Consider the following 24,942-nt stretch of genomic DNA (forward strand, 5'->3'; position numbering starts at 1 on the left):
GGGAGAAACTAAAAGCAAAGAGACCGCTTATGAAGCTGTTGGCAATAATAGGAGAGAGGATATGAGTGCTTGAAGTAGAGTAGAAATATGTGAGTGGAGAGAATGATAAATGTGAAAGATATTGTGGAGTAGAATCAATAAAACTTAGCAACTGGTAGGATATGGAGAGTGAGAAAGAAGGAAAAGTCAAGGATGGGTTCAAGATTGGCAAACTTTGTTACCTGAAAAGATGACAGTGCCCTCAATAAAGAGAAGTTTTTAGAAATGTTATGTTTGGGGGACACTGTGATTTTCTTGGTGGACATGTTGGATTTGAGATGCCAACAGTGCATCCAGATGGAAATCTCAAATTTCAGGACAGAAGTTCAGGAGATTAGAAATGGATATGTAGGTGTAGGATTTATCTGTTTTAAATGATCATGGAAGCCATGGGAACTGGTGAGATAACTAAAAGAGAGGGAGTAGAAAGAGAAGAGAAGGCCCACTTCAGAACCAAAATTTCAAGTAAATATTTTATTTTGATTTTACCAAAGCCAAAACAATTATGACAATTCCTAAACATACCATGGAGATATGCAATTTATGCTCAGAAGAGCTAGATTCTGCTATCAGGTAAACAGGATTTTCCCCATGATTACAAACAGTCCTTGAAAGAAAAGACTATATACTTCCTTTAACTTACTTTGCCCCATTGATTTCTATAATAGCGACTGTATCTTCAGATCTTCTCTTTACTCTAATTTCTGCTTATCCCCAAAATTCTTGCCACTGGCTTTGTTGCATTTAGACATAATTCACTATTTCCTTTGTAGAGTCACAAGGTTAATCCATTTCCTAAAATAACTAGAAACTATAATGGCAAGTCCATTGTAGGACCAAACTTTACCATTTCAAACTATCAGATAGTCTTATTCTTCTCAAGGAATTTCATTCCCCATAATATATAATTTACTACTGTAGTTAATAAAATTGTCCTTTGTTTCAGCTTGTTCATTTATTTGGCATTTCACAAAGTTTCGTTTGTAAGATCAGAGAATCTGAGATCAAAGATCAAGTCGGGTCCTATGTTTGGTCTCTGCCACCTAGCACATTATTTGCATTTTTGTATGTGTTATTAGGAACTGAAGATTTTAAAGATATGTCGCTTTGGACAAGACTTCAAAACTGAAAATCACAATTGAGAATTGTTAGGAAAATTCTGCTTTAAATTCAGTTGTGATTTTTATTCATATTTTTTGTTGCAATATGTTAGGATGCAAGGGTTACATAGCATAAGTATAAATGAATAGTGACTATAGAATTAAGACTGTCAAAAGTTGTTCTGTTTTGATGGCTGTATGTAAGATATAATTGCTGTAAATACACCATTCATACTTCAAGTTTCCAAAGAAATTGAATTTGGTTACAGACAGAAATAAAGTATACACCCCATTTAATAAAGTTGGTAATATCTCGTCTGAGGAAATTTAGACCAAAAAGCATGTCTAATTTTGAGGTGAAATACATTTGTAGATTACCTACCATATTCAGGTTTCCCTTGTAGACTTATAATTCATGTTGTTTTACTTTCTAAAATCATTAAAATGTAAATGTTTATTCTCAAAACTTTAAAAAATACAGGGACTTGAAATCCAAATTAATTTACATTTCTAAACTTCTAGAGGCTAAGCTGCTGTTTGTGCCAAGTGGAAGTTCTTTGTAACTTATTCTGAGGACACAAGCATACGTGAATGTTTTAAGTTTGGGAAGAAACCTTAGAGGTCACCTAGTCTAACTCCCTATTGTCTTATGTCTGTGTTTCTTACAGAAGGAAGTATCTTACCAAAAGAATTGTCTTTGGAACTTGAATTTCACTTTGGCATCAGATCAAGAGATGAAACAAACCAGCTGGATTAGAAAGAACTGGCTCCTTGTAGCTGGATTAACTTTCATAGGTGTCCATCTTGGCACATATTTTATACAGGTAGCTGCAAAACAGTCTGCCAAATCTCAATTTGAAAGCAAAGAAAAGTATATCAAAGAAATTAAGTAAAAGTGTCTGTAGAAGTATTGATGTATGATATTCAATCAACATGATCCAATGAACTTCAAAAGAATAAACTGTTTCAAATTGCATGGCCGGTGTGCCACATGTTCTGAGAGATCCTTGATGAGTTAATTGTATAACTTTAAAGTATCTGTGAAAATACATTGTCTGAAAAATATGATTAAGAAAATAAAACGTATCTCTACTACCTATATATAACCTGAAATAAGATGTCTCGTGTTGAAGCTAAAAAGCCTTCATTATGTACCTGTGAACTACTGACAAAAGAGATTATTAGTAAATCTCTCTCTGTACTAAGAGAAATTGTAACCTCTTGCTATGGCCCTTCTGGTAGACTGAAGCAACTGCACAATGGTGTTGGAGGTTCCATTTGTACAACATCATCATCATCATTCTTGTTCAGTAACCTTTCTGTCACCCATCCTATATTAAAGATTTTGACAACCTCTGTGCAAAATCATGTATCACGTTTTAGTGACTGTGGCTTATTCACAGCCATTCTTTGCTTTAACTTAGTTGAAAATTTTCAGAGATTAAACTTGTCAACTGCTACTGTCATTAAAATAAGTAAGCATCTTTTGAGTCTCTGCACTGACTATCTCAACTCTGAGTCCTGTGGCTGCCGAATCTCTATAGATTTTAGCAATATGAAGACTCTCTTATGTTTGGTACAAAGCATATTAACAAGCAAGCCTGCTTGCCTGCTCAACAAAAAAGAAGCTGATCATATCAGTACTTTGATTCTGAAGGCATTTTTGCTTACAATTCCAGAAAAGGCTAAAGACCATGCTATTTTGGGGAAAAGTATAATCATACCTTTAAAAGATGAAAGAGTTATGAATTCTACTGTATTGCCTGGAATAGTCATTGAAATGCCAGAAGTTCAATTGATGAGGAAGTTTCCTATCAAAAAATTACCCTCAGATGTCCTCAAGGTGGCACTCTTTTGTATATCTATGTCTGGAGATATTTCTGACCCTGGAGATGGAACCCTAGTGATCAGTTATGGAGTTTCTCTTGAAAGTGCAGTCTTGGACCAGTTGCTTAATTTGGGAAATCAGCTCATTAGTGATCACGTAGATATTGTTGTCTGCCAAAAAGTTATACATCCAGCTTTGAAGCAGTACCTCCATCAGCATCACATTATTACCATAGACAGAGTTGGAATATCTCTGATGGAGCCCCTGTGTGAAATGACAGGTAAAATTGACTCAGAATTTTTTTTTTAACATTTAAGATTTTCCCATTTGGGGTATATCCACTGTTGGCTTGTAATTGTCCATATGGTAGATAAGTACATAGTCTGTTCTACAGCAAAGGTTTTTTCACATCAGCTTCTCTCAGACACTAAGTGAATAGTAAGTCAGAAGCAGTAAAGAAAGAGATAGCAGAATGTACCCTCTTCGTCCCCTTTCTCCTTCCTCCTACCCTCCCCCATTTCACATACGTATAGATATATGTATATGCATGTGTATACACACTTTGTATCCCTAGGATTTAACACAGTTCCTAGCACATAGTAAGTACTTAGTGCTTTTTGAATGGCATTTCAAGTTTTGTCCTAAACATAATATTGGAACTTTTAAAGCATTTGTTTGTACACATAGAGTGCTAGTTTACCAAGTCCACACTGTCAGAGTTGGCTCATTGGTTGTATAGATCACTGAAAAGGCTAACATTCCCATAATAATTCATAATTTATTGCATGGTTTTATCAGTTTTGTTGGAACTAAGCTATGAAGTAGGACTCTTTTTTTCCCATAATTTCTTAAAACTCCCTTTTCATTTTAGCACTTACACTTCATTGAATACGTAGGTGATGGTAACTTGAGCAGATGCCTAAAAGGTGGTCCCAGATATCCATTGAGGAATTTATTATCTTGCTAAAGTGATTTCCTTCTCCACACTTAACTATTTCTGTTGAACATCAACAATAACTTTAAGTGAGCCAGGTTTATATACTTAGTGTCATCATTAACTCTTCCTTCTCCTTCACCTCCCATATCCAGTCAGTTGCCAAGTCTTATTAATTCCAAACCCACAACATCCCTTGTATCTCTCCAGTCATGTTGCTAGCACTCTACTACCTTATCAATTACCTCTTACCTAGACAGTTACACAAGTTTTTGAAATACATTGCCACATTCTTTGTTCTTCCTATTCATCAACACAGCTGCCAAAATAATTCTAAAGCACAAGTCTAATCATGCCATTCCACCTCCTCAAGAACTTTTAGTGGCTCCCTATTGCTTACAGGATTAGATAAAAATAATTAGCTTGGTATTTAAAACCTTTCATAGTCTGGCTCGAATCTGCCTTTATAGGCTTTAATATTCCCTTCATGCACTCTTAAGTTCTAGCTCTAGCCAGACTAGTCTACTGACTAGTCTGTATGCAAATTCAGCATTGCATCTGCTGTCTCAGCCTTTTGAGAGACTCTTCCCATGCCTGGAATGCACCTTCCCCTATCCTCACCTCTTCAGATTTCTCATTTCCTTCCAGGCTTTGGTCATTTGTCAGTTCCTACCAATAAACATGATCAGTTGAATGTCCAAATACTAGGAAGCAAATTTTACCTAAAAGATAAACTGCTGGGATTTAGTGGATAAGAACCTATGAGTAGGATATGGCTCTGGGTAGGTGTTCCTTAGTCTAAAGAAACTTAAAGAGATTTAAAAGGGCAAGGGAATTAGTAGCATTGTGTACTAAGAAGATATAAGCATGAGGAAATCCATAGATGGGGGTGGGGTGGGGAGTAGGGGATGGTGGAGAACCTATGGGTATAGATCAATGGAGGGAGAAACGGAAGCAATTTTTGTCATCAGAGTATTACAGACTACCTGGACAAAGAGGAAATAAACAAGTGTTGCTCAAGAAACAAGTCATGATAAAATAGTTATGTGGGATTTCATTTATCCAGATCTGCTAGAACTTTTGCTGTGCCAAATGTAGAACTGCTTTTAACTTTTTATTTGCCTTAATGATAATCTTATCTTTCAGAAGGTGGTGGAACCAACAAGAGGAAATTCCATTCTGAATCTGGTTCTAATTGTGGGAGTAGAGATATGGGAATCTTACGGGGAAGTGAACACTCCCTCCTAGAATTTGAGATAGAAAGAGGAAAGTCAGACATAGTCTGACATGCAAACTAGATTTTTTTCAAGAGCCGATTAAAATGGGTCAATTAGTTAATGAATATTTATGAAGTGCTCACTGAGTACCAGACAATGTGCTAAGCACTGGGGATAAAAATGAGGCAAAAGATAGTCCACAAGGAGCTTACAGTCTAAGGGGGAAGACAACATGCCAACAAATATATTCAAAATGACCTGTATGTATAAGATTAATAGGAGTGGTTAAGAGAGGGAAGGCACTAGAATTGAAGGGGGTTGGGGAAGTCTTCCTATAGAAAATAGGATTTTAATTGGGACTTAAACCCATAGTCCAAAAGCAGGAAAGGGAAAGCATTCTAGGCATGGAGGACAGCCAGTAAAATGCCCAGACCCTAGAGATGGAATACCTTGTTCATGGGACATCCAGAGTCCAGAGTCAGTGGATCAAAGAATACATTTCAAGGAATAAGGTATAAGAAGAATGGAAAGGTAGTAGTGGGCTGGATTATGAAAGGACTTTGAATGCCAAGCAGGGCATTTTATGTTTGTTCTTGGAGACAATAGGAAGCCATTGGAATTTAATGAGTTGGGGCCGAGGGGTGACATGATCAGATCTGTGTTTTAGGAAAATCACTTTAGTGGCAGCGTGAAGGATGGATTGGAGTGGGGAAAGACTTGAGGAAGACAGACCCACCAGCTATTGCAGTAATCAAGATGTGAGGTGATAAGGGCATGCATTAGAGGGTCAGAGGAGAGAACAGGCATATTTGAGAGATGTTGCAAAAGTGAAACTGATATGTCTTGCAACATCTTGGATATGGGAGGTGGGAAATAGTGAGAATCCATTATGACTCTTAGGTTGTCAGCCTGAAAGATGGTGTTGTCTTCTACAGTAATAAGGAAAGTAGGAGGAGGGAAGGGTTTAGGGAGAAAGATAATGCATTCTGGGGGCAGCTAGGTGGCACAGTAGATGAAGCTCCGGCATTGGAGTCAGGAGGACCTGAGTTCAAATGTGGCCTCAGAGCAGACACTTGACACTTACTAGCTGTGTGACCCTGGGCAAATCACTTAATACCGATTACCTCACCAAAAAAAAAAAAAGATAATGAGTTCCATTTTGGACATAATGAGTTTAAGATGTCTACTGGACATCCAGTTTGAGATGTCTGAAAGGCAGTTGGAGATGTGAGATTGAAGGTCAGCAGAGATATTGGGATAGGAAAGGTAAATTTGAGAATCATAGGCATAGAGATGGCAGTTAAATCCGTGAGAGTTGATGAGATCACCTAATGAAATAATATGGAGGGAGAAGAGGGTCCTAGACAGAACCCTAAGGACATCTATGGTTAGAGGGCATGATCTAGGGGATCAGAGGATGCAGAGGAAGCCTAGGTAAGATACCAAGGACCAATATTGTGAAGGAATAGCCAGTCCAAGAGGGATGAATACACTTGCAGGAAGGAAATTGAGATACAGAGGGAAACTGAGACAGCATGGTATATTGGTCCAGCAAGGCCACTGGACTTGGAATTAAAAGGACCTGGATTCAGATCCTTCACCAGACAATTAATAGTTGTGTGTTGCTGTATAAGTCACTTGACTTCTTTATACTTCTATTTTTTCATCTGAAAAATGGATTGGTAGAATGTACTAGATGACCTCGAAGCACTCTTCTGTCTCTAAATCTGTGTATGATCTTATGAAACAGTTATAAGGAGGAAAAACGAATTGTCTGAAGAGACTGATATATATGCATCAGAAACACCAAACAAGTCAGATTTTCAGGAGAGAAAACAGGAGGAATACAAAAATATTTTCCATGATTCTACGAGAATCATATAAGGAATGCTAAGGCTCAGAATGAGCTGAAGCTAGCAAGACAAACCAAAGACAAGTTTTGTTTTGTTTGAAGTTGTTTTGGGAGAAGAAAATCAAAGAAGGGCTAGAATGATGACTCCAGAAAAGGCAAGTTGTTCACTTCTTACTTGATTTCTGTTTATTATGCCAAGGAGAACTACCCTTATTCTGAAAGGGAGAACAAAAATAACTGAAAGTGGGTACCCAAGATAAGTAAGGATATAGTGAGAGAGCACTTAGCTGTCCTTGATGAATTCCAGTCACTTGGCCCAAGTTAATTTGAATACTGAAAGAACTGGTAGGTATAATTGCTGAGCCACTATTAATGATAGTTGATAGAACATGGAAAAGGAGAGGCACTATAAGACTAGAAAAGAGAATATATCCTGAGTTTCAAAAAAGGAAAGAGTTCACAGTCTGTAGCTGATGGATCAGTGCGCTTTCTTGACTTTGATTTCTGGGGAAATTCTGATCAACAAAGAAGATAGTTAATGATCCTCTGAAAAGAAAGCAGTGAATCCAAAAATTTAGCATGGCTTCATTGAAAACAGGTCAGATTTAACAGTTTCTTTTGTGACATGGCTACTAAACTGGTAGATCTGGAAATGCTATAGTTATAGTTAATTATAGACATCACCTACCATGGTGCCTGGCACCCGGTGGTAAATTAATAAGTGCCTATTTAATTGATTTATCTAGATTTTAACAAAGTAATAAAGTATCTCGTACTAATATTGTTGAAAAGATAGAAAAATGGCAGTTACACAGTATGACAGCTAGATGGTTGATTGGCCAATTGAATGGCCAAACTCAGTACTCTTTAATGACTTAAAAATGGTAAGAGAATGAGTTCAGTTTTGGATATGTTGAGTTAAAGTTATTCATGGAACATCCAGTTTAAAATTTCAAATAGGCAATTGGAGATGCATGTCGGGAGTTCAGAAGAAAAATTAGGTGGGGCAGCTAGGTGATGCAGTGGATAGAGCACCGGCCCTGGATTCAAGAGGGCCTGAGTTCAAATGTGGCCTTAGACACACCACTTACTAGCTGTGTGACCCTGGGCAAGTCACTTAACCTCACTGCCTAGCCAAAAAAAAAGAGAAATTAGGGCTACGTTAAAAAAAAAATTGGAATCATCTGCATAGGGATGATAGAACCATAGGAACTGATGAGATTACCAAGAAAAATAGTATAGAGGAGGAAGAGAGGAGGGCCCTGGATAGAGCCTTGGGGGACACCCAAGTTTAGTAGGTACAACCTATATGAAGATTTAGCAAAGGACATTGAGAAGGAGAAGTCAGACAAGTAGGAGGGAGTAGCACTAGGAGAGAGCAGAGCTATGAAAAACTAGCAAGAAGAGAGTATCAAGGAGAAGAGGAGGTCAAAAAGGATTTGCATTGAGAAAATACCATTTCTCAAATAAGAGATTACTTGTAAGAGCGGTTTCATTTGAATGATAGAAGCCAGATGACAGAGGTACGAAGAGAGTGAAATGAAAGAAAGGAGAGACACCAATTGTACTTAGTCTTCTCAAGAAATATAACCACAAAGGTTATAATATGTTAGCTAGCAGGAAAGGATGGATCAAATGAAGGGTTTTGTTTTTTTTTAGGAGGGGGTAACATGGGCATGTCTTTAGGCACTAGAGACATGACCAGTAAACAGGGAGAGATTGAAGTTTATTGAAAAAGCAGGGATGATAAAGGAGATAATCTGATGGATAAGCTAGAATGGAATGGTTTCACTTGTGTTTATATGAGATGAGTGAAAGAGATAGTGACAGAAAGCAACTGAGTGAAGTAAGATGAGGTAGAAGAGGAGCTCTCAGCAAATAGCTATATTTTTTCAGTGAAATATGAGACAGGGTTCTCAGCTTGAGAGGGTGGGAGGAGGTTTGAGAAGGAATGAAAAGATTGGGAAAACCTACTGTTCCAAGTGGGAATAGTGAATCAATTAGGAAAATTTGCCTTGCTGCAGAGAGGTTCCAGTTGAGGTTACAAAACAAAAATTTGTAGTGGACTCATAATCAGTAGAGATTTGTGATTTTCCCTAACTTTGTATAGCAGCACATGAATAGGAATAGAGTTCACTGATTGATGATTAGCCCAAGTTTGGTTGTAACAATTTATAGCAGTTTTTAACTCTTCCCAAAATTTTGCTGGGTCCTCTCTATTCTTTGGAAATATTTGTCAAATTATTAAAGTTATATAACTGTACAAAAAGGTGTGAACAGTAACAATTGTCTTCAGTGAGGTTCCAACCTGGAATTTGGTATAGAAGGAGATTCAGGATATGGGTTGCAGCTTCCTGAGGGTTTTCAGTCAACTCTTCATGACCTCATTTAGGGTTTTCTTGGCAGAGATTCTGGAGTGATTTGCCATTTCCTTGTCCAGCTCATTTTATAGATAAGGTGACTGAGGAAAGCAGGGTTAAGTAACTTACCCAGGGTCACAAAGATGAGTCTCCCTGACTCCCAACTCCAGCATTCTATCCACTGTGCCATGTAGCTGCCCCTTCCTGAGGGTGGAGGTTGTAGAGTTGAGGATTTGATTAAGGATAGGAAAGAAAGCTCCAATGGTTTTGGAGGGGGATTTAGGGAAAAGGAAGAAAAGAGATATTGGAGAAGTGGAGAACTGTCTACGTGGCTCTTTTAAAAAAATTAATTATTTTATTCTAATTTAAACACCAAAAAAAACCCCAAACACCATATATATAAAGTGAATGAAAGCATATCAAGATTGTATAGGAAACTGTGAATCTCTATTCCACACTGCTTGCTTTTCAAAAAAAAGCATATTACAGATACTTCTAAAAGTATATTATAGATATAGTATGTTATAGGTCTATGTCAAATAATGGCCTTCTCTAATATGGAGTGGGGAAGGAGGGAGAGAGTTTAGAACTTAAAATGTAACAAACAAAAAAAATAAGATAAAATTAAAAAACAACTCACAATGTCAGAGTCTCATCCTGTCACCTAAAGTGGAAAAATAGAGACAGGGAATCAATGCCTATTTCATGGGGCCACCTATCAGCCTTAGAGGAGAAAAGGCCTAAAGCCTTTGCCCATACATAATTGTCTCTTACCAAACACCATCAGCAAAGGCATCAAACCAAGAAAGAGTAGCCAAAAATAATGTGGCCCAAAAGAATGGCCAAAACTAACCAAGGACTTTGGACAGCACCTCCAGTTCATATTTTGGCAACAAATCCAAAAAGACTTCTGACTATGTATGGTCTGGGTTAGCAGACCAAAACAGTTACAGAATGTCTACATATGCTTAAGTCTTTCCAAGGCACTTCCATTACAACTCCATTCTAATAAAAAATATTTTTCATTAAGAATAGTAGTTGAAGATATTTGGATGGTACTCCTAATTCTGATGTCAATGTGTGTGGAGATAAGTTCCACTGTTTAAAGTAATTTCTGTGAATTATCTTTGGTCAGAATTAATTATTTACTGTTGCAATTTTATGTTTAAAATATCTTACCTTAAAAATAAGTAAAATTACCTTGTCCTGCTTGACTGGGCTTCTGAATAATAATAATAATAACTAGGATTTATATAATGCTTTAAAGTTTACAAATATTATTTTATCTTCATAACAACCATGGGGAAAATGATATCTCCCTTTTACAGATGAGGAAACTGAGGTGGACAGCAGTTAAGTGAGAAGCCCAAGGTCAGACAGCTAGTAAGTGTTGGAGACTGCTTTTGAACTCAGGTCTTCCTGATTCTGGGTCTAGCACTATCCGTTTTTGCATTTTTACCACCTACCTGCCCATACTGAACTTCCTTCTATTTTCTTATGTGACCTACTTTAAATGCTTTAGTGGCCCTCCTTTTCTTTTTCTTTTTCTTTTTCTTTTTTTGTTGCTATCACTATTGCTAACCACCTGCCCACCAACGCCCAGTTAAAAACAGAAAGAAAACAAATCAAAATCCTTGTAGTAAACCAGCATAGTCAATCCAAATGAATCTACACAGTGACCATGTCCAAAGATGTATGTCTTTTCCTCCACCTTGAGTCTATCACTTCTCTATCAGGAGGTGAATAATGTGCTTCTATCTAAGTCCTTTAGAGATGTGATTAGTTTTTGCTTTGATCAGTGTTCTTAGGTCTTTAAAAGTTGTTTTGCTTTACAATTTTGAAATTGTATAAATAGTTTTGGTTTCTTCACTCTGCATTTTGTATAAGTTCATTTTTTATCAGGATTTTATGTAATCATCTCTTTTATCATTTCTTACAATATAATAATATTTCATTACATTTATAACATGATTTATTCAGCTATTCCCCAACTGATAGCCATCTCTTTTATTTCCAGTTATTTGTTTTTTCCTTTTAATCCTCCTTCATCATCAGGAAGTTTGTTTGCCTGTGACTGTGCCTTCCTTTATATTATCCTCCCTATTAACCTACCTTTTAATGACGAACTAAGTAGTTTGTAGACAACACAATGACAATTTAGAGACAATAGGGATATACTGAAGCATTTTGCGCAGGAAAGTAACATGATTAGACCCATGCCTAACTATGATTGAATGTGTCAGATGGGAAAAGCATTGAATAACAATACAAAAAATTAAATTGGATGTTATTTTAAGAGACAGAAGATTATTTGCCAACATTGGTGTTATTTCTATATTAGCTTATATCATTGGCTCAAAGATCAAAATCAATACCACTGGAGTTTATTGAATAGAGATAGCAACATTGTCATACTAGTGCTTAAGGAAAATAATTTTTCAGATGTGTGTAGGATGTATTAGAGAAAAGAGAAATTTAAAGCAGGAAGACTATTTAGTAGGCTTTTGGTGGTATTCCAATAGATAAGTGATGGGGGCCTGAACTAGGGTGGAGGGTCTATGTGAATAGAAGAAGAGCTGTTGTGAAGGTAAAATCAGCAAGACTTGACTACTAATCGGATATGTGGGATGGAGGGGAGAGAGAGGAATTGAGAATTACAAACTGGGTGATTAGGAGCATAGCTGTTCATTGGAAAGAAATAAGGATGTTTGGAATGGGGTGGTTTTAAGGGAAAAAATAATGAGTTCTAATTTGGACATGTTCCATTCAAGGTATCTGTGGCACATCCGATTTCAAATGTCAGACTGTCAGTTAGTGAAGCAGAGGAGTTAAGGAGCAAGACTAGTGTTGGATGTATAGAAGTGAGAGTCATACACATAGAAATTATAATTAAACCCATGGGATCTTATGAGGTCACCAAGAGTGTGTTCAGAGAGAAGAGAGACAGTTCCTTGGTGAGAATATATAGTAAGGAGGCACATAATGGGTGACATGGATGATAATTCAGCAAAGGAGAATGAGAACTGGTCAATAGGGTAGAAAGAGAGCAGAGAACATTGCAATTAAAAAAAAAAACTCATTATATTTCCAGGAAGAAATAGCCAGTAGAATCAAGTGCTATAGAGAGTTTATAAGGATAAAATTGTCTTAAAATTATCTTCCTAATGATGTACATTTTTTATTGATTTTTCTACTTTAAAAATATGGTTAATTCTTTAAAAGTTTGGGAACCATGCTTATTAATTATATTCGGTTTAAAATACAAAATGTTCCTTCCAACATTTAAGGTTTTCCAGAGTCTGATTCCTTCATGCCTTTCTAAGATTATTTCCTATTTCCCTACATGAGCTGTATTCCTGCCTAGCTGATCTATTAGCTATTCCTTGAACCTGACCTTTTGACTCTTGCCTCTGTATACACACAGCCTGTTTCCCTGTCCCTGGAATGTACTCCCTCCTCAGTTTTGTCTAAAGGGTTCATCCTAAAGGGTTTGCCTTAGGTGGCTTCTTCTCTGTGAAGCCTTCTATGATTCTCCATTTATTAGCATTCTCTTATTCAATTTAATTTGTATTTACTTAACTGTATGTTGTATCTTTCCAGTAGAATGTATGCTCCTTGAGTTAGGAACTGTTTTCATTTTTGTCTTTTTATCTTCTTTGGATGGAGTTGAACTGAAGCTTACTACTGTCCAATGAATAACTTTAAAAAAAAAGATTACTGGGGGCAGGTAGTGGCGCAGTGGATACAGTACTGGCCCTGAAGTCAGGAGGACCTGAGTTCAAATCCGGCCTCAGACCAAACACTTGACACTTACAAGCTGTGTGACCCTGGGCAAGTCACTTAACCCCAATTGCCTAAAAACAAAACAAAACAAAAAAAAAAGATTACTAAGAAAAATTATAATATATACATAGTATGGCCATGGAATGGGACAAAACTAATTGCCCCCCAAAAGCTCCATGAACACCATGCTCCAACCAGGTGAGCTAATTGAAAGTAAAAGTCATAACTCAAACAAGAACCTGAGAGAAACACAGAATCATAGATTTATACCTGGAAAGTCCAGAAGTCACCTAATACAACCCCATCATTTTACAGGTGAGGAATTTGAAGCCCAAAGAGTGGAAATTACTTGTTCAAGGTCACAGAGAAAGCAAGTAACAAAGCTGATATTTGAACCAAGACTTCTGATTCTAAATCCATCCCTTTTCTTCTATGCCTCTCTGCCTTGTCCCTATTAAAAATCTCTCTCAGTAAAATCAGTCATCAAACTCAGATCCCCAAAGGAACTCATTTTATCAACAATTTATTAGCCTACTTTTACTTATGTGAGGCCATCCAATCCAATGTCCACCAAAATCATGAATCCTTTCTACAGCATTCTTAATAAATATAACAAATAAAATTGCATTCTTTTATAATAGTATATAATTCAGACTTAATTCACAGTGGTACTTCCTTCCCCACTTTCCCTTTAAACAAATACATAAAGTGTTAGTATAGTTGTATCTTTTATAAAGGCAGCTTCATGTTTAGCTCATTTGTGAGAAAAATGTTCTCAATTTAATATGTTTTGTTGAATAGGTGCACAAACTATTGGTTCCCTGAGTTTAATCTCACCTACAAGTTATGGATACGTGAAGGATTTGTGCTCCACAAACTTTGGTTCAAAACACTACTTTCACTTAATTCCTAATGATTCAACTGTCTGCAGTTTGCTTCTCTGTAACAGAAATGAGACTGCGTGGAATGAACTGAAGGTGAGTCAAGAGTCTTGAATTCCCCATCTAAGCATAGAATTTAAATAGGGAAATAAGATGGGCACTATGGTGTTTTTATCCTTAGATGAATTGTTCTTCACAATGTTATCAGTGTCATTGTTTTGCATGAGGCTTTAATTTTCTTTGTTATCACAAGGTTACTGAAGATTAGTCTAGTGAAGTGGATAGAGAACTGGCCTTAGAGCCAAGGGGTCCTCAATTCAAATCCTGCCTCTGATACATACTAGCTATGTGTCACCTATTCTCTAAAGATGATAATTTGTAGAGAAGATGCTGCTCTGCATTGGTAGCAAGAGGTTCCTCATTCAGGGGTTCCCTATGCCAATGAAAACACAGATCCAGTCTTTATTCCTCTGCCTTCTTCAAGGTTGTGACTGTATCTTCTCAAAAGGAATCTGATCGATATTTTCTGTAGAGTACTGTTGTCCAGAAGAGTCTAGTCCAGCTACAGAAGTATCACTAATACTTTGGTTTCAAAACTTTTTGAAACCATCCTGTTTGAAGCCTGTTTGTATATAATAATAACTGACATTTAAAAAACTATTTAAAAATTACACAGTACTTGCCCCACAATAACCTTTTGAAGTAGGTAGTACAAGTATTATTCTCACTTTACGGAAGAGGAAACTGAGTCTCAGAGCCTACGAATGACTTGTCTGTACTAACACACGTATTCAGCATGAGAGACAGGATTCAAACTCAGACCTCTTGACTCCAAGAACAGGTCCCTTTCTACTGTACCGTGTTATCTGTCAAGAAAGAGATGAGTATTCTAGTGCCCTCAAGCACATGTTAGCAGCTTCTGTTATTTGTTGGCCAAAACCATTTCAGTTGGCATTTGAACCATGCCAACACTTACTCTTGTCCCTTGAAAATTACCGTTGGATAAGTGAGTCTGTCACGTGTTCCTTTCAAAGTTTTTTGGTTTGGGTTTCTTTTTTTCCCCTTTTTGGGAGTGATAGCAACTTCTGACCTTGGTGGATACATTTCTGTTTTTCAGCTTGCATGTCAAACAGCGCAGCATATCTTACAGTTAACAATCAGGCAACCTTTGGCTTTGCTGGGAGGTGGCTGCACTGAAACTCACTTGGCCTCCTTTATAAGACATACGGTAAGTGAGCCTTAACGCATCTTGTGAGATTCACCACAGCCATGCTAGCTTTACCTTTTTTAGATTGTAGGTTCAATTTCAGCCCCCTCATGAGTTTCTCAATTAGCTGGATTACCGTACACAGTTCTCCTTTTTAGTAAATAACCAAATCACTTCAGTGGGGTGTCCATACAACAAGCCCCTTTAAACACATACTATTGTAGGAAGAACATTGTCTTGGGAGTTTTAAGATTTGAATCCCACCTTCTGCATCCTCCTTTTGTGACTTTGAACAAATCCCTGAGCTTTTCTGAAACCTAGTTTTTTCATTGTGGTGGTTAGATTGGATCATAGGATCATAGATTTAGAATGTGAGGATCTTGGAGGACATTATGTCCTAGCCCCTCATTTTACAGGTGAAAAATCTTAAGCCCCGAGAAATTAAATGACTTATCCAGGTCCACATCAGAATTTGAACACAAGTCTTCCTAACTCTTTTCCAGTATTCTATGATTCAATATATCTTGCTGCCTCAATAGATAATACCAGGGAAGCAAAGAAGAGATACTATGGCCTGTTATGGACATTTCACAAATCCATTTAAAATAAAAAAGTGATTATTAAGTCCCTACACATTTAGTGCTGATATCTAATTCATAAGTCATAGATTTAGAACTTGAAGAGACCTCAGAGATCCTGTAGTCTAGCCCTCTTACAGATGAAGAAAACAAGGCTCAGGGAGGCAAGGTCATTTGACCAAGGTCATATGTTGTAAGTCACAAACCTGGGTCAGTAAGTCACTTCAGTTCCAGTGTTTTTCTCCATCATACCGTGTAGCCTGTCTAGGATGACTCTGTGCCACATTGCAGCTATTCATCTGGTTGCCACAACAGCTTCTGTGGCCCCTATTCCCCAAGGTAACACTTAACTGAGGTGATTCCAATTGCGTTTTCAGTGAACAAGAATCAATTAATCTTCTCCCAGAGACCAAAGTGGTATAAAGGAGAGCATGCCACCTAGTGCTGGCGGAAATGCTTATACACTTGCAAATGTATAGATCTTTGAAGGAAATTTCATTTTGTAAAAGCTAATGGATATTAAGTGATTAAATAGAACTATGGAATTAATAACTGACTTACACAAATGGGGAAGACACAGCTGATAGGGGCTCAACTGCCTAGCAGTAGGGAAAATAGACACTACTCCCCAGACCCCTTGGAACCCTGAAGGGCAGAGAGAGCCAGAAGACCTTGACTATACTGGGCCAATTCCTATAGTGAACCCAACATCAGAATCTGTAAATCCTTTGGCCTTTCAGCTGCGTCAGTGTATGTGCAGCGGTGTTGGAGGTGTCCTTGGGATCCAGCATTACCAAAAACTGCTAAATAGATTTTGTTAATACTTTGCCAAGTACCTAAAATTACAATCATTAATTATGAGACATTGTTTAGAAACTTTTTATGATATATAATTTTGCCACTCAATTTGTGTAAATTTATATTGCTTTTTTAAAAAAATTATTCAGCAAGTATTTATTATGCACCTACTATGTGCCAGGTCCTTGGGATATCTGTACAAAGAATGAAACAGTCCCTTCTCAATGACCTTACATTCCAATGGGGAAGATAATAAGCACATATATAAATATAGACAGAATAACTATAGAGTAAATAAATATAAGCAAGCACAAAATCATTAAAGTACAAGGTTGTTTGGGTAGGAGGGCATTGGTAGTGGAACAGAGCATGAGAAGCTTCCTGCAAAAGTTGGTGCTTGAGCTGCATCTTGAAGAAAGGGATGCTATGGGGTGACAGATGGTGCAGAAGGAGTGCCTCTGAGATATGGAAGAGAGCTACTCAAAAGCAGGGTTGTAGAAGATGGAGTGAGGAGTAGTGTACAACGAGGTTGGAAAGAGAGGTTGGACTCAGGTTGTGATGGGCTTTAAAGGCTAAACAGAGTAGTATTTATTTTATCCTAGATGTCCTAGGAAGTCTGAGCAGAAGAGTTTGGTCAGATCTAAACTTAATGAAAGTCATTTTGGTAGTGGGGTAGGACGGATTGGAGTGGGTGAAAGATTTAAGGCAATATGTTGTCAAAGGGAAGGTGCTCAACAGAGGAAGTTTGGGGCATTTAAGTTCCCGCATCACATCTAGCATCAGTATATCAAAGTATCATCCCCAGCAGTTTAGCCCTTTTAGAAGATTTCATCTCCCACACTTCCAGATAATGTTGGTTTTACTAGATGTAAGTTCTAAATACTATGAACTGAAATTCTTTAATAATTCTGCACATGTACAGTACAGTTAAATTTAACAAACTTTTATTTATAGAGTTTATACTAGGTTCAAAAACACATGCTTAGTGAGATGTCATAAGATAATGAAACATCTTTTGAATCTCAGTATAGTTAATATTACATATATGTTCTTTTATTATGATTCCTTAAACATTGGTAATATAAGTGATACACATAACTGTTAACCAAAATATCTAATTAACCAAGAAACAAAATCCTTGACAATGTTAAGAGTTATATGATTATCTAATTTAAGGGATATCTATGCTATTCATTTCGAAATGGATCCAGGAGAATTCAGATGTTTCCTCTATGTCTGCTATTCAATCTTAGGTCAGCCATAATATTTCTTGAGAGACTACTGTGTGCAGAGATATCCATGAGATGTTTTAGAGGGAGGGGAAAATATTAAAGTCATGAATCTTTAAATTCCCAATCTGATGGAGAAAATATAAAAAACTATAAGAATTTTTACCAACAAAGTATAAAATGAATATAAATTAACATACCGAGTGAAATCTGATGTGTTTGAAACAACAATATTCAAATAAGATTAGTCAATGGTAGCTTTTTGGAGAAAAGATATTGTGCCACATGTGGAAATCAGAAAAAGACCTTCAGGTAACGGTTAGGTAACCATGTGTGAGGTGTTTTCCCTTGTTCACGAGCGTATAGACCAGAAGGCCTCTACAATCCCTTCCAAGTCCAGAAGTTGGTGTTCATGTGACTGGGAATCACACTTCTCCATCTAAAAGTGATCTGTCCCTCATGTCTCTCTTAGCCTTTCCCCTAAACCTCTCCTCTGCTTCCGTTATATTCTCTCTTAAATCATTAAAATTTGTAAGCTCTTTCATTTCATGATCCAGCTCTACCTTCCTCCATCAGAATTCAGGCTCCTGGAGACCAGGGAGTGTTTGATTTATCTATTTCTATCTCTAGCACTTAGCACATTGCTACGCATATAGTAGGCACTCAATAAATCCTTCATTTCCATTAATTCATTCTTGTCTGTCTTTGTTAGCATGTATTTTTAAAAATTCAGGACCATATTATCACTGTGGATGCTTTCTTCCACTGGTGTAGATGCATCCATACCTTTTTATCCTGTGTATTTATTGTTCATTTTCATCCATAAATTTTCCAAGGAGCATCTATTTGATGCCTTTTTCTACATCTTTTTACATTCCGTGGATACCATGGCAATACTTGGGCTATCCATCTGTTACCCCTTACCCCTGTTCTCAGTGTATGACCAGCTCACTTCTCTTTCCTAATTATGTGTGTCCTTAATATATTTCATCAACAACTTGCTTGTAATAAGTGGCATAATATGTTGTTGCAGCCTCCTCTCTTTCCCTTTTCATTGCCTTTTGGATCTCCTGCCATTTGATTCATTTAAGATCATTGCAATCTAGGAACTATAGCCATATAACATCACCAGAAAAATATTAGTATTTAAAATATGTGTTTTTTAATGTCAGTGAACAGTTTGAGGTATTTGAAAACTCTATTCAGCCTCCCAAATTTAATCCATCTTAATTAATTTATTTTTAATTCTGGAACCTGGTCATTTTCCATCTGTATATTTTTCCCAGCTCTACAGAAGGATGGCCTGACTCAACCACCTGCATGTCATAATCTGGGCAACATGGATTTTTCATCCATTTGGCTTTTCCCTCTCTGGGTTGCTAGGCTGATGTCTTATGAGAGACTAAATCTCTTTTTAAATTTTTAAAAAAATAATCTTATTATGAATTTTAAAATATCAGCAAACATTTTAATATGCAAAGAGAAACAAAAAAGGAAATTGCACATTAAACTATGAACCTCTGTTATGTACAGTTTGGTTTTTGTGCCATGCTTTTTGTTTTGTTTTGTTTTGTTTTGTTTTTATATAATTCAGATATAATGTGGTAGTTCTAACATGGCCCTGTTTTTCTTTTTCTCTTTCTGAACATCCTCCTGCCCTCTTTAGTTTCCACTTTTAATGATTTGTTGACACACTTCTTGTTTTCTTCCTTTTTTGGTATCACTATCACTACTCCCCCCCCCCCAAAAAAAATGAAAAATGAACACACATACATCCTTTGTAACAAATAAACAGAGTCATACAACACAGTACCACATGTTGGCTATGTCTGAAAATGTATGACTCTAAATATCAATGAAAAAACTTATGTAATGTTTAGGGCACTAGAACAGTAAGCATAGAGGCATCTGATATTCTCTGTATTACTAAATCAATTGTATTACTGTGAAGATATGGTTTACTATAGCAATAACCTATGGCTTGCTCATCCCTTTTCATATTTTCAGGTATACCTTTGAAATGTGTACAGACCACACTCATAAAGATTACAAAATCTTGGTTGTTACTGTTTTTGGTGGTAATTAACTTTCAAGATATTTTCCATTCTTTTAGGAATCTTTCCTTGAAAATTGATCCCTGAATATTTTTAAAATTTTGCCACCTGTTCAACTCAGATTTCTTCTTTATGCATGTGGCAAAAAATAATTTAAGAATTAAAGTGAAAATTAAATAGGGATAGGGATAGGAACTGGACCTATGATTTCATTGATATAAGGAGCTTCCAGGTGAGAAAGCACTTCATACCAATGCATGTCAGCACTTTTTCTACAACTTGTAGTCTTAAAGAGTTGCCTAGAGCAATAAGCAAGTAAGTGATTTGCCCAGGGTCACTCAGCAAATATGTGTCAGAGGTAGGACTTGAACCCAGGCATTCTTGTCTCCCAGAATTGTTTTCTGCAAATATGCCCCTCAATTTTTACTTTTAAACTATAAAGTCTTGGGGGTTCAGTTTTGGGTAAATCATTGCACTTACTTAAAAGTATTTATCAGTGCAAAAACATTCACATTACCCTTCTGGAATTTTATCATATATCTCAAAAACATATTATTATGACATGCTGTCCTTTTTCTGTGAAGATACCACTTTTGGCAAGGATAAGTGAATTTTGTTTTTGTCCAGTGACAGTGATAAATCTTCACTAATCCATCTCCACTCTTGCATTCAGGACCCTAGCTAGTGATCAGTGCATGAGATGGCTGACCACAGTTATGTGCTACATGGGTTTCATTACCATGGAACAAAACTGTTATAGCCTGACCCACACAATTCTCTTAGTAATGTATTCCAGCCAATTGGGTTAATTGATAGCAAAAGTTACTTTATTGAGCTTTTCAACAGAAATACTCAACAGTTTTTGAAAAAAATTACAAGACTGGTCAATCTTTTAAAAGTTATTTAACTGCATGTATCTCGTTGCAATGCCTTTATTTCGTTTCAGGGTATCAATGTTCCAGAATGCATTCTCAAAGTCAATGACTGTACCCAAACAGAATATAAAATAGTTACTAATGCATTTTGCAATGCACTGCAGTCTGTTGCTTGCTCTCTAGAGCATGATAAAGGTAAAATTCTTACTGATAGGAAGTATGGACACTTTTGGTCAATTCAACCAGATTTTCCCTCAAATGTGAAATGGCAAGATTTGGTTTCAAAATGTGGTTGTGGACTCTATGGTAACCAGGAAGAACTAAACTGGTGCCTCTTACAAGACATTCATTCTTTTGCTCCACTAAACTCTTCTGTCCAGCAAGCCACAAACTCCACAGGCCATCTGACTTTGGACTGTTTTACTGCAAAGCTTCATGGCCTACAAGTTGCTGTGGAGACGGCCAGTTTGATTTTAGATCTGTCATACATCATTGAAGATAAAAACTGATCTGAATTTCAAGTGCATTTTGAAAAGTATGTTTATGTGAAAAAAGGCTGAAGTAGAAAAATTATTGAACATAAATAGTCACTCTCAAAAGCTTGATTTTTTTTTTACCCTTTTATGTACATTTTATGAACTCATTTGACTTGGACATTTAAAGTGAACAAAATTATAACTTAAGTGGAGGTATTTACCTAACAGTAAGCCTATAAAGTATTGTTAAAGGTACTTTAATAACTATGTAAAGTTAGTGGCTACTGTACAATATTTTACTTTTTTCTGAACATTTCATTATTTCATTATTTAGATTTATCTTTCAATAAATGTGAAATTAAAAAAAGCATTGCTTTTTTCTCATTTCAGTTTTGACATGAGTATTACAGATATGCATCATGTATTACTAATTCTGTACATTTAAAATATTAAATTTACCCCAAGCAATGATATTCTTATCCAATCTAAAAAATATGAAATCTGTCCACACTGAGTAGTCTGTTGTTCAGATATCAGTTAGCTGAGAATAAGTACATGGAGGTGGTAACTTTAATGCAAGATCATACTTGACTACATAGCTGTTTTATATCACAATTTTCACTTCTTGGAAAATCTGTAATGATGAGCAGATGTTGGAAAGAGTAGTTGTGTGCAGTCACTCAAAGATTAACTTCAGGTGAAACAATTTTTTTTTTAATGCCTTAGGATTTAGAGTGGGAGGAATGACTGAAACAATGACAGAAACACAGGAAGGAAATAGAAAATTGACCTTCCTGTGGGACTTGAGAAAGGATCATAAATAAGTTAAAAATTATAGTGTAAAAGAATATATGAAAAAATTGGTGAATAGTTTTAATATAAAGAAACTTTGATTATAGGACCTGGAGTCCAAACAGAAGTGCTGATATTTCACAAAGAATGTAAGAAAAGGGAGTTGTCAACAGTTGAGTGCCAGGTGGAAGAAGAACACTGAATCCACTGAATAGTTAGAAGAAATGATCTGTTTTCATCTGTGATATATTAAAGTATAGGGAAACATTTCATAATCTTGGTCAAGTGTTTGTGTTCACAAAAATTTAAAGATCAAATTCCTAGTTGTGAATAAATGGGATTGAATTTTAAAATGCTTCCTTCCCAGATTCCATAACTCAAAAAAAAATTGGCTTTGGGCCACAAACAGAGTAAAGAGAGAATAAAAGTACTCACAGAAATGCTTTTGATCTCCACAAATTGCCATCATGTTTATTGAAAAATTAGCTAAGCTTAGAGGTTTCACAAATGCTTCTCTAAAGTTTTGCCCCTTTTACTATCAAAAGTTAAAAGAGAAAGGAGGGGAAATAGTTTTCCAAAAAGTGGTTCTTTGAGGTTCTTTGTCACAAGTGAAAAAACTCCCACTAAAGAACATTTTAGTGCTTGACAGCTTATCTTTGCATCTTCTCTGTCCTCCCGATGAAGATGAACTTCAAAGTGGAAATAAAGCAACAATGCTCTTTCCCCCACAAATTTTGTGTTTCTCAAACACCCTGCGTAGAGGCAAGGCATCTTGGGATCACTTTTAGAAAAAGTATTAATGTAATTTTAAAAAAAATGAATTACCATGCTGCAGTCCATTTTGCCCAATATTCTGTTGCCATTAACAAGCTCCAGGGAATTCCCAGGGGCAAATAACGATTGCCTTCCTTAAAACTAGGTTTTAAGGTGAATGGTAGTGAAATTAAGGACTGGATATTGGATGACAAGGAATATCAGATATGAAGACAAGAAAACTTGATTTCTACAAGCAAGGAATAAGAGAACAAAAGACAAGAGAAAACCAGAAAGTTACAACATACTATTGAACAATGTACTAAGGAGGCTATGATAGCATTAGAGACAGCATTCCAATCATTGAGCCAAAGGAAGGCCTACTGAGACTGAAATCTTATTCATCAAAAGCTGGTAGGATATAGCAACAGCCTCTGGGGTCTCTGAAATAAATTAAAATCACCATTTTTTACAGGCATATGCCCAACCTAATGTCCTAAACTGGCTCTTAGACTACACAGTGTTGGATAAAACAGTATTACAGAGGGCAGTTAATTCCAAAGAGCAATCTTATAAATTATTGCCACCAGCTGAACAATACTACAAAGAAACTTCATGATTTCATGGTGGAATTTAGTCATAATTTTATTGTGATTAGTCACAATAAATAAAAATTACATTAGTCAAGATAGTCTTGTGCAGAGTATGTTTATACTATATTCATCCAATATTTCCACTTGTGATTTGTAATAAAGAATCTTTTCATGTTGGACTAGATAAATTGTTAGCCATTTGAGGAAGTCATGCTTCCCCCCCACCCATATCCACCCATATGCTTAAATTGTCCATTGCTAAAATCATTTGTTATCAGATTACCCTTAGGTTCATTTAATTTATATAATCAAGATAATACTGCTCCACAAAGTAGGGAAAAAAAATACAAGACTTAATAAATATGATGCACACTACCTAAAACATCACAAATGCTATCATCTTTAGTAATCTTAGGGGAAAAAAGAACTGTTCTTTGGAGAATTCTTAAAGTTAATGACACATTGATATTATCATTAGAGAGTATTATGTATAAAATATGGTTACATAATCATTGTAGTTCCTTGGGGGGAGTCCAATTAGTTAAGCTAATCATTTCAGATAAATACAATCTGTGGAGAAATCGTCAAGGAGACTAAACATCTCATACAGAACAGTATTTCAGCTGTCAAAATATGCTTATCTCTAGCCCCAGTGAAAAGGGATTATTTTAAACATCTGATATCTTGGGGAATTTTTTCAAGTAATTAAAAATTTCCATTTACTGCCTATGTTATTCCATAATTCATTTATATTCTTTCCTCTACACCACATCTTCCAAACTCAGTAGTGTCTAAACCTCATTGTTTGTCATTGTTTTCAAAGAATACCATCACATCAGGAAGGTGATGTCATGACTTGCAAGTGAATTGAGTTTAAGTGAGGCAGGTCTGCGCAAAGTCACCAGCCTCGCTTCCTCCTCCAGAGTCATCTAGGTCCAAAGGCAAGATGTAGATCAGGATGACTGGAGATGGCCCTGGATGCAGTGTTTAAGAAGAAAGATTACAATTAGCTTATATTTTCATATTGGATCTAGCAAACTTTTTTCATTTAGGGTTTTGAAGGGAAGAGAAAACATTTATGGTGTACTATTAAATTAAGAATGCATCTTGAGTAGACTTATTTCCTCTTGGTATGTTAAAGGAACAAATATATTTTTAAAGAGGCATAACATTATTTTTAATATAACTGAATTAAAGAAGTGTTAAAACAATAATTTTCAAAATTGTTAAATTCACACTTAAATGTGTAGTATGCTTCCTTCAGGTCTTATTTTTTAAGTCTTATTTTTTGTGTTAGTATCTTTGTATTTGGCACAAATAATGATCTAAAATATCCTGGAAAGTTCTTAGATTAGAATCCTTTCAAAACAGTTTATATACACAAGCAGAAAATGGTATTTTCTTTGCAAAATGAAGGTTTTGCATTGCTATTGATTTCCCACTCCAGGCCAACTACAAATGTTGTTATCTAATGGATTTGACAATTTTTTAAAGCTTATACTATCTCGCCCTATGGATACACATATGGATTCCCTTTCTTATATGTTAGATCCTCACCAAAAGAGAAATATTCTCAGGTTTTATAGAATTTCC

General features: G+C 36.2%; 1 protein-coding gene across 3 annotated transcripts in view; it reads left to right on the forward strand.

The window, feature by feature from the left end:
• The window catches only part of MKKS (McKusick-Kaufman syndrome), a 34,681-nt gene extending 13,164 nt beyond the window's left edge, over positions 1-21,517 (forward strand). For all 3 annotated transcript variants that reach the window (XM_027840447.1, XM_027840446.1, XM_027840448.1), the window contains 4 exons: positions 1,808-3,247; positions 13,915-14,090; positions 15,112-15,222; positions 20,807-21,517. In XM_027840447.1, the coding sequence (XP_027696248.1) occupies positions 2,257-3,247; positions 13,915-14,090; positions 15,112-15,222; positions 20,807-21,244 (1,716 nt within the window). In that variant the 5' untranslated portion in view covers positions 1,808-2,256 and the 3' untranslated portion in view covers positions 21,245-21,517. The remainder of the gene's footprint in view (positions 1-1,807; positions 3,248-13,914; positions 14,091-15,111; positions 15,223-20,806) is intronic.
• Positions 21,518-24,942: the final 3,425 nt, after the last annotated feature.

The sequence above is a fragment of the Vombatus ursinus genome, unplaced genomic scaffold, assembly GCF_900497805.2.
Source record: "Vombatus ursinus unplaced genomic scaffold, bare-nosed wombat genome assembly UNPS02014841.1, whole genome shotgun sequence".
Classification (NCBI taxonomy): domain Eukaryota; kingdom Metazoa; phylum Chordata; class Mammalia; order Diprotodontia; family Vombatidae; genus Vombatus; species Vombatus ursinus.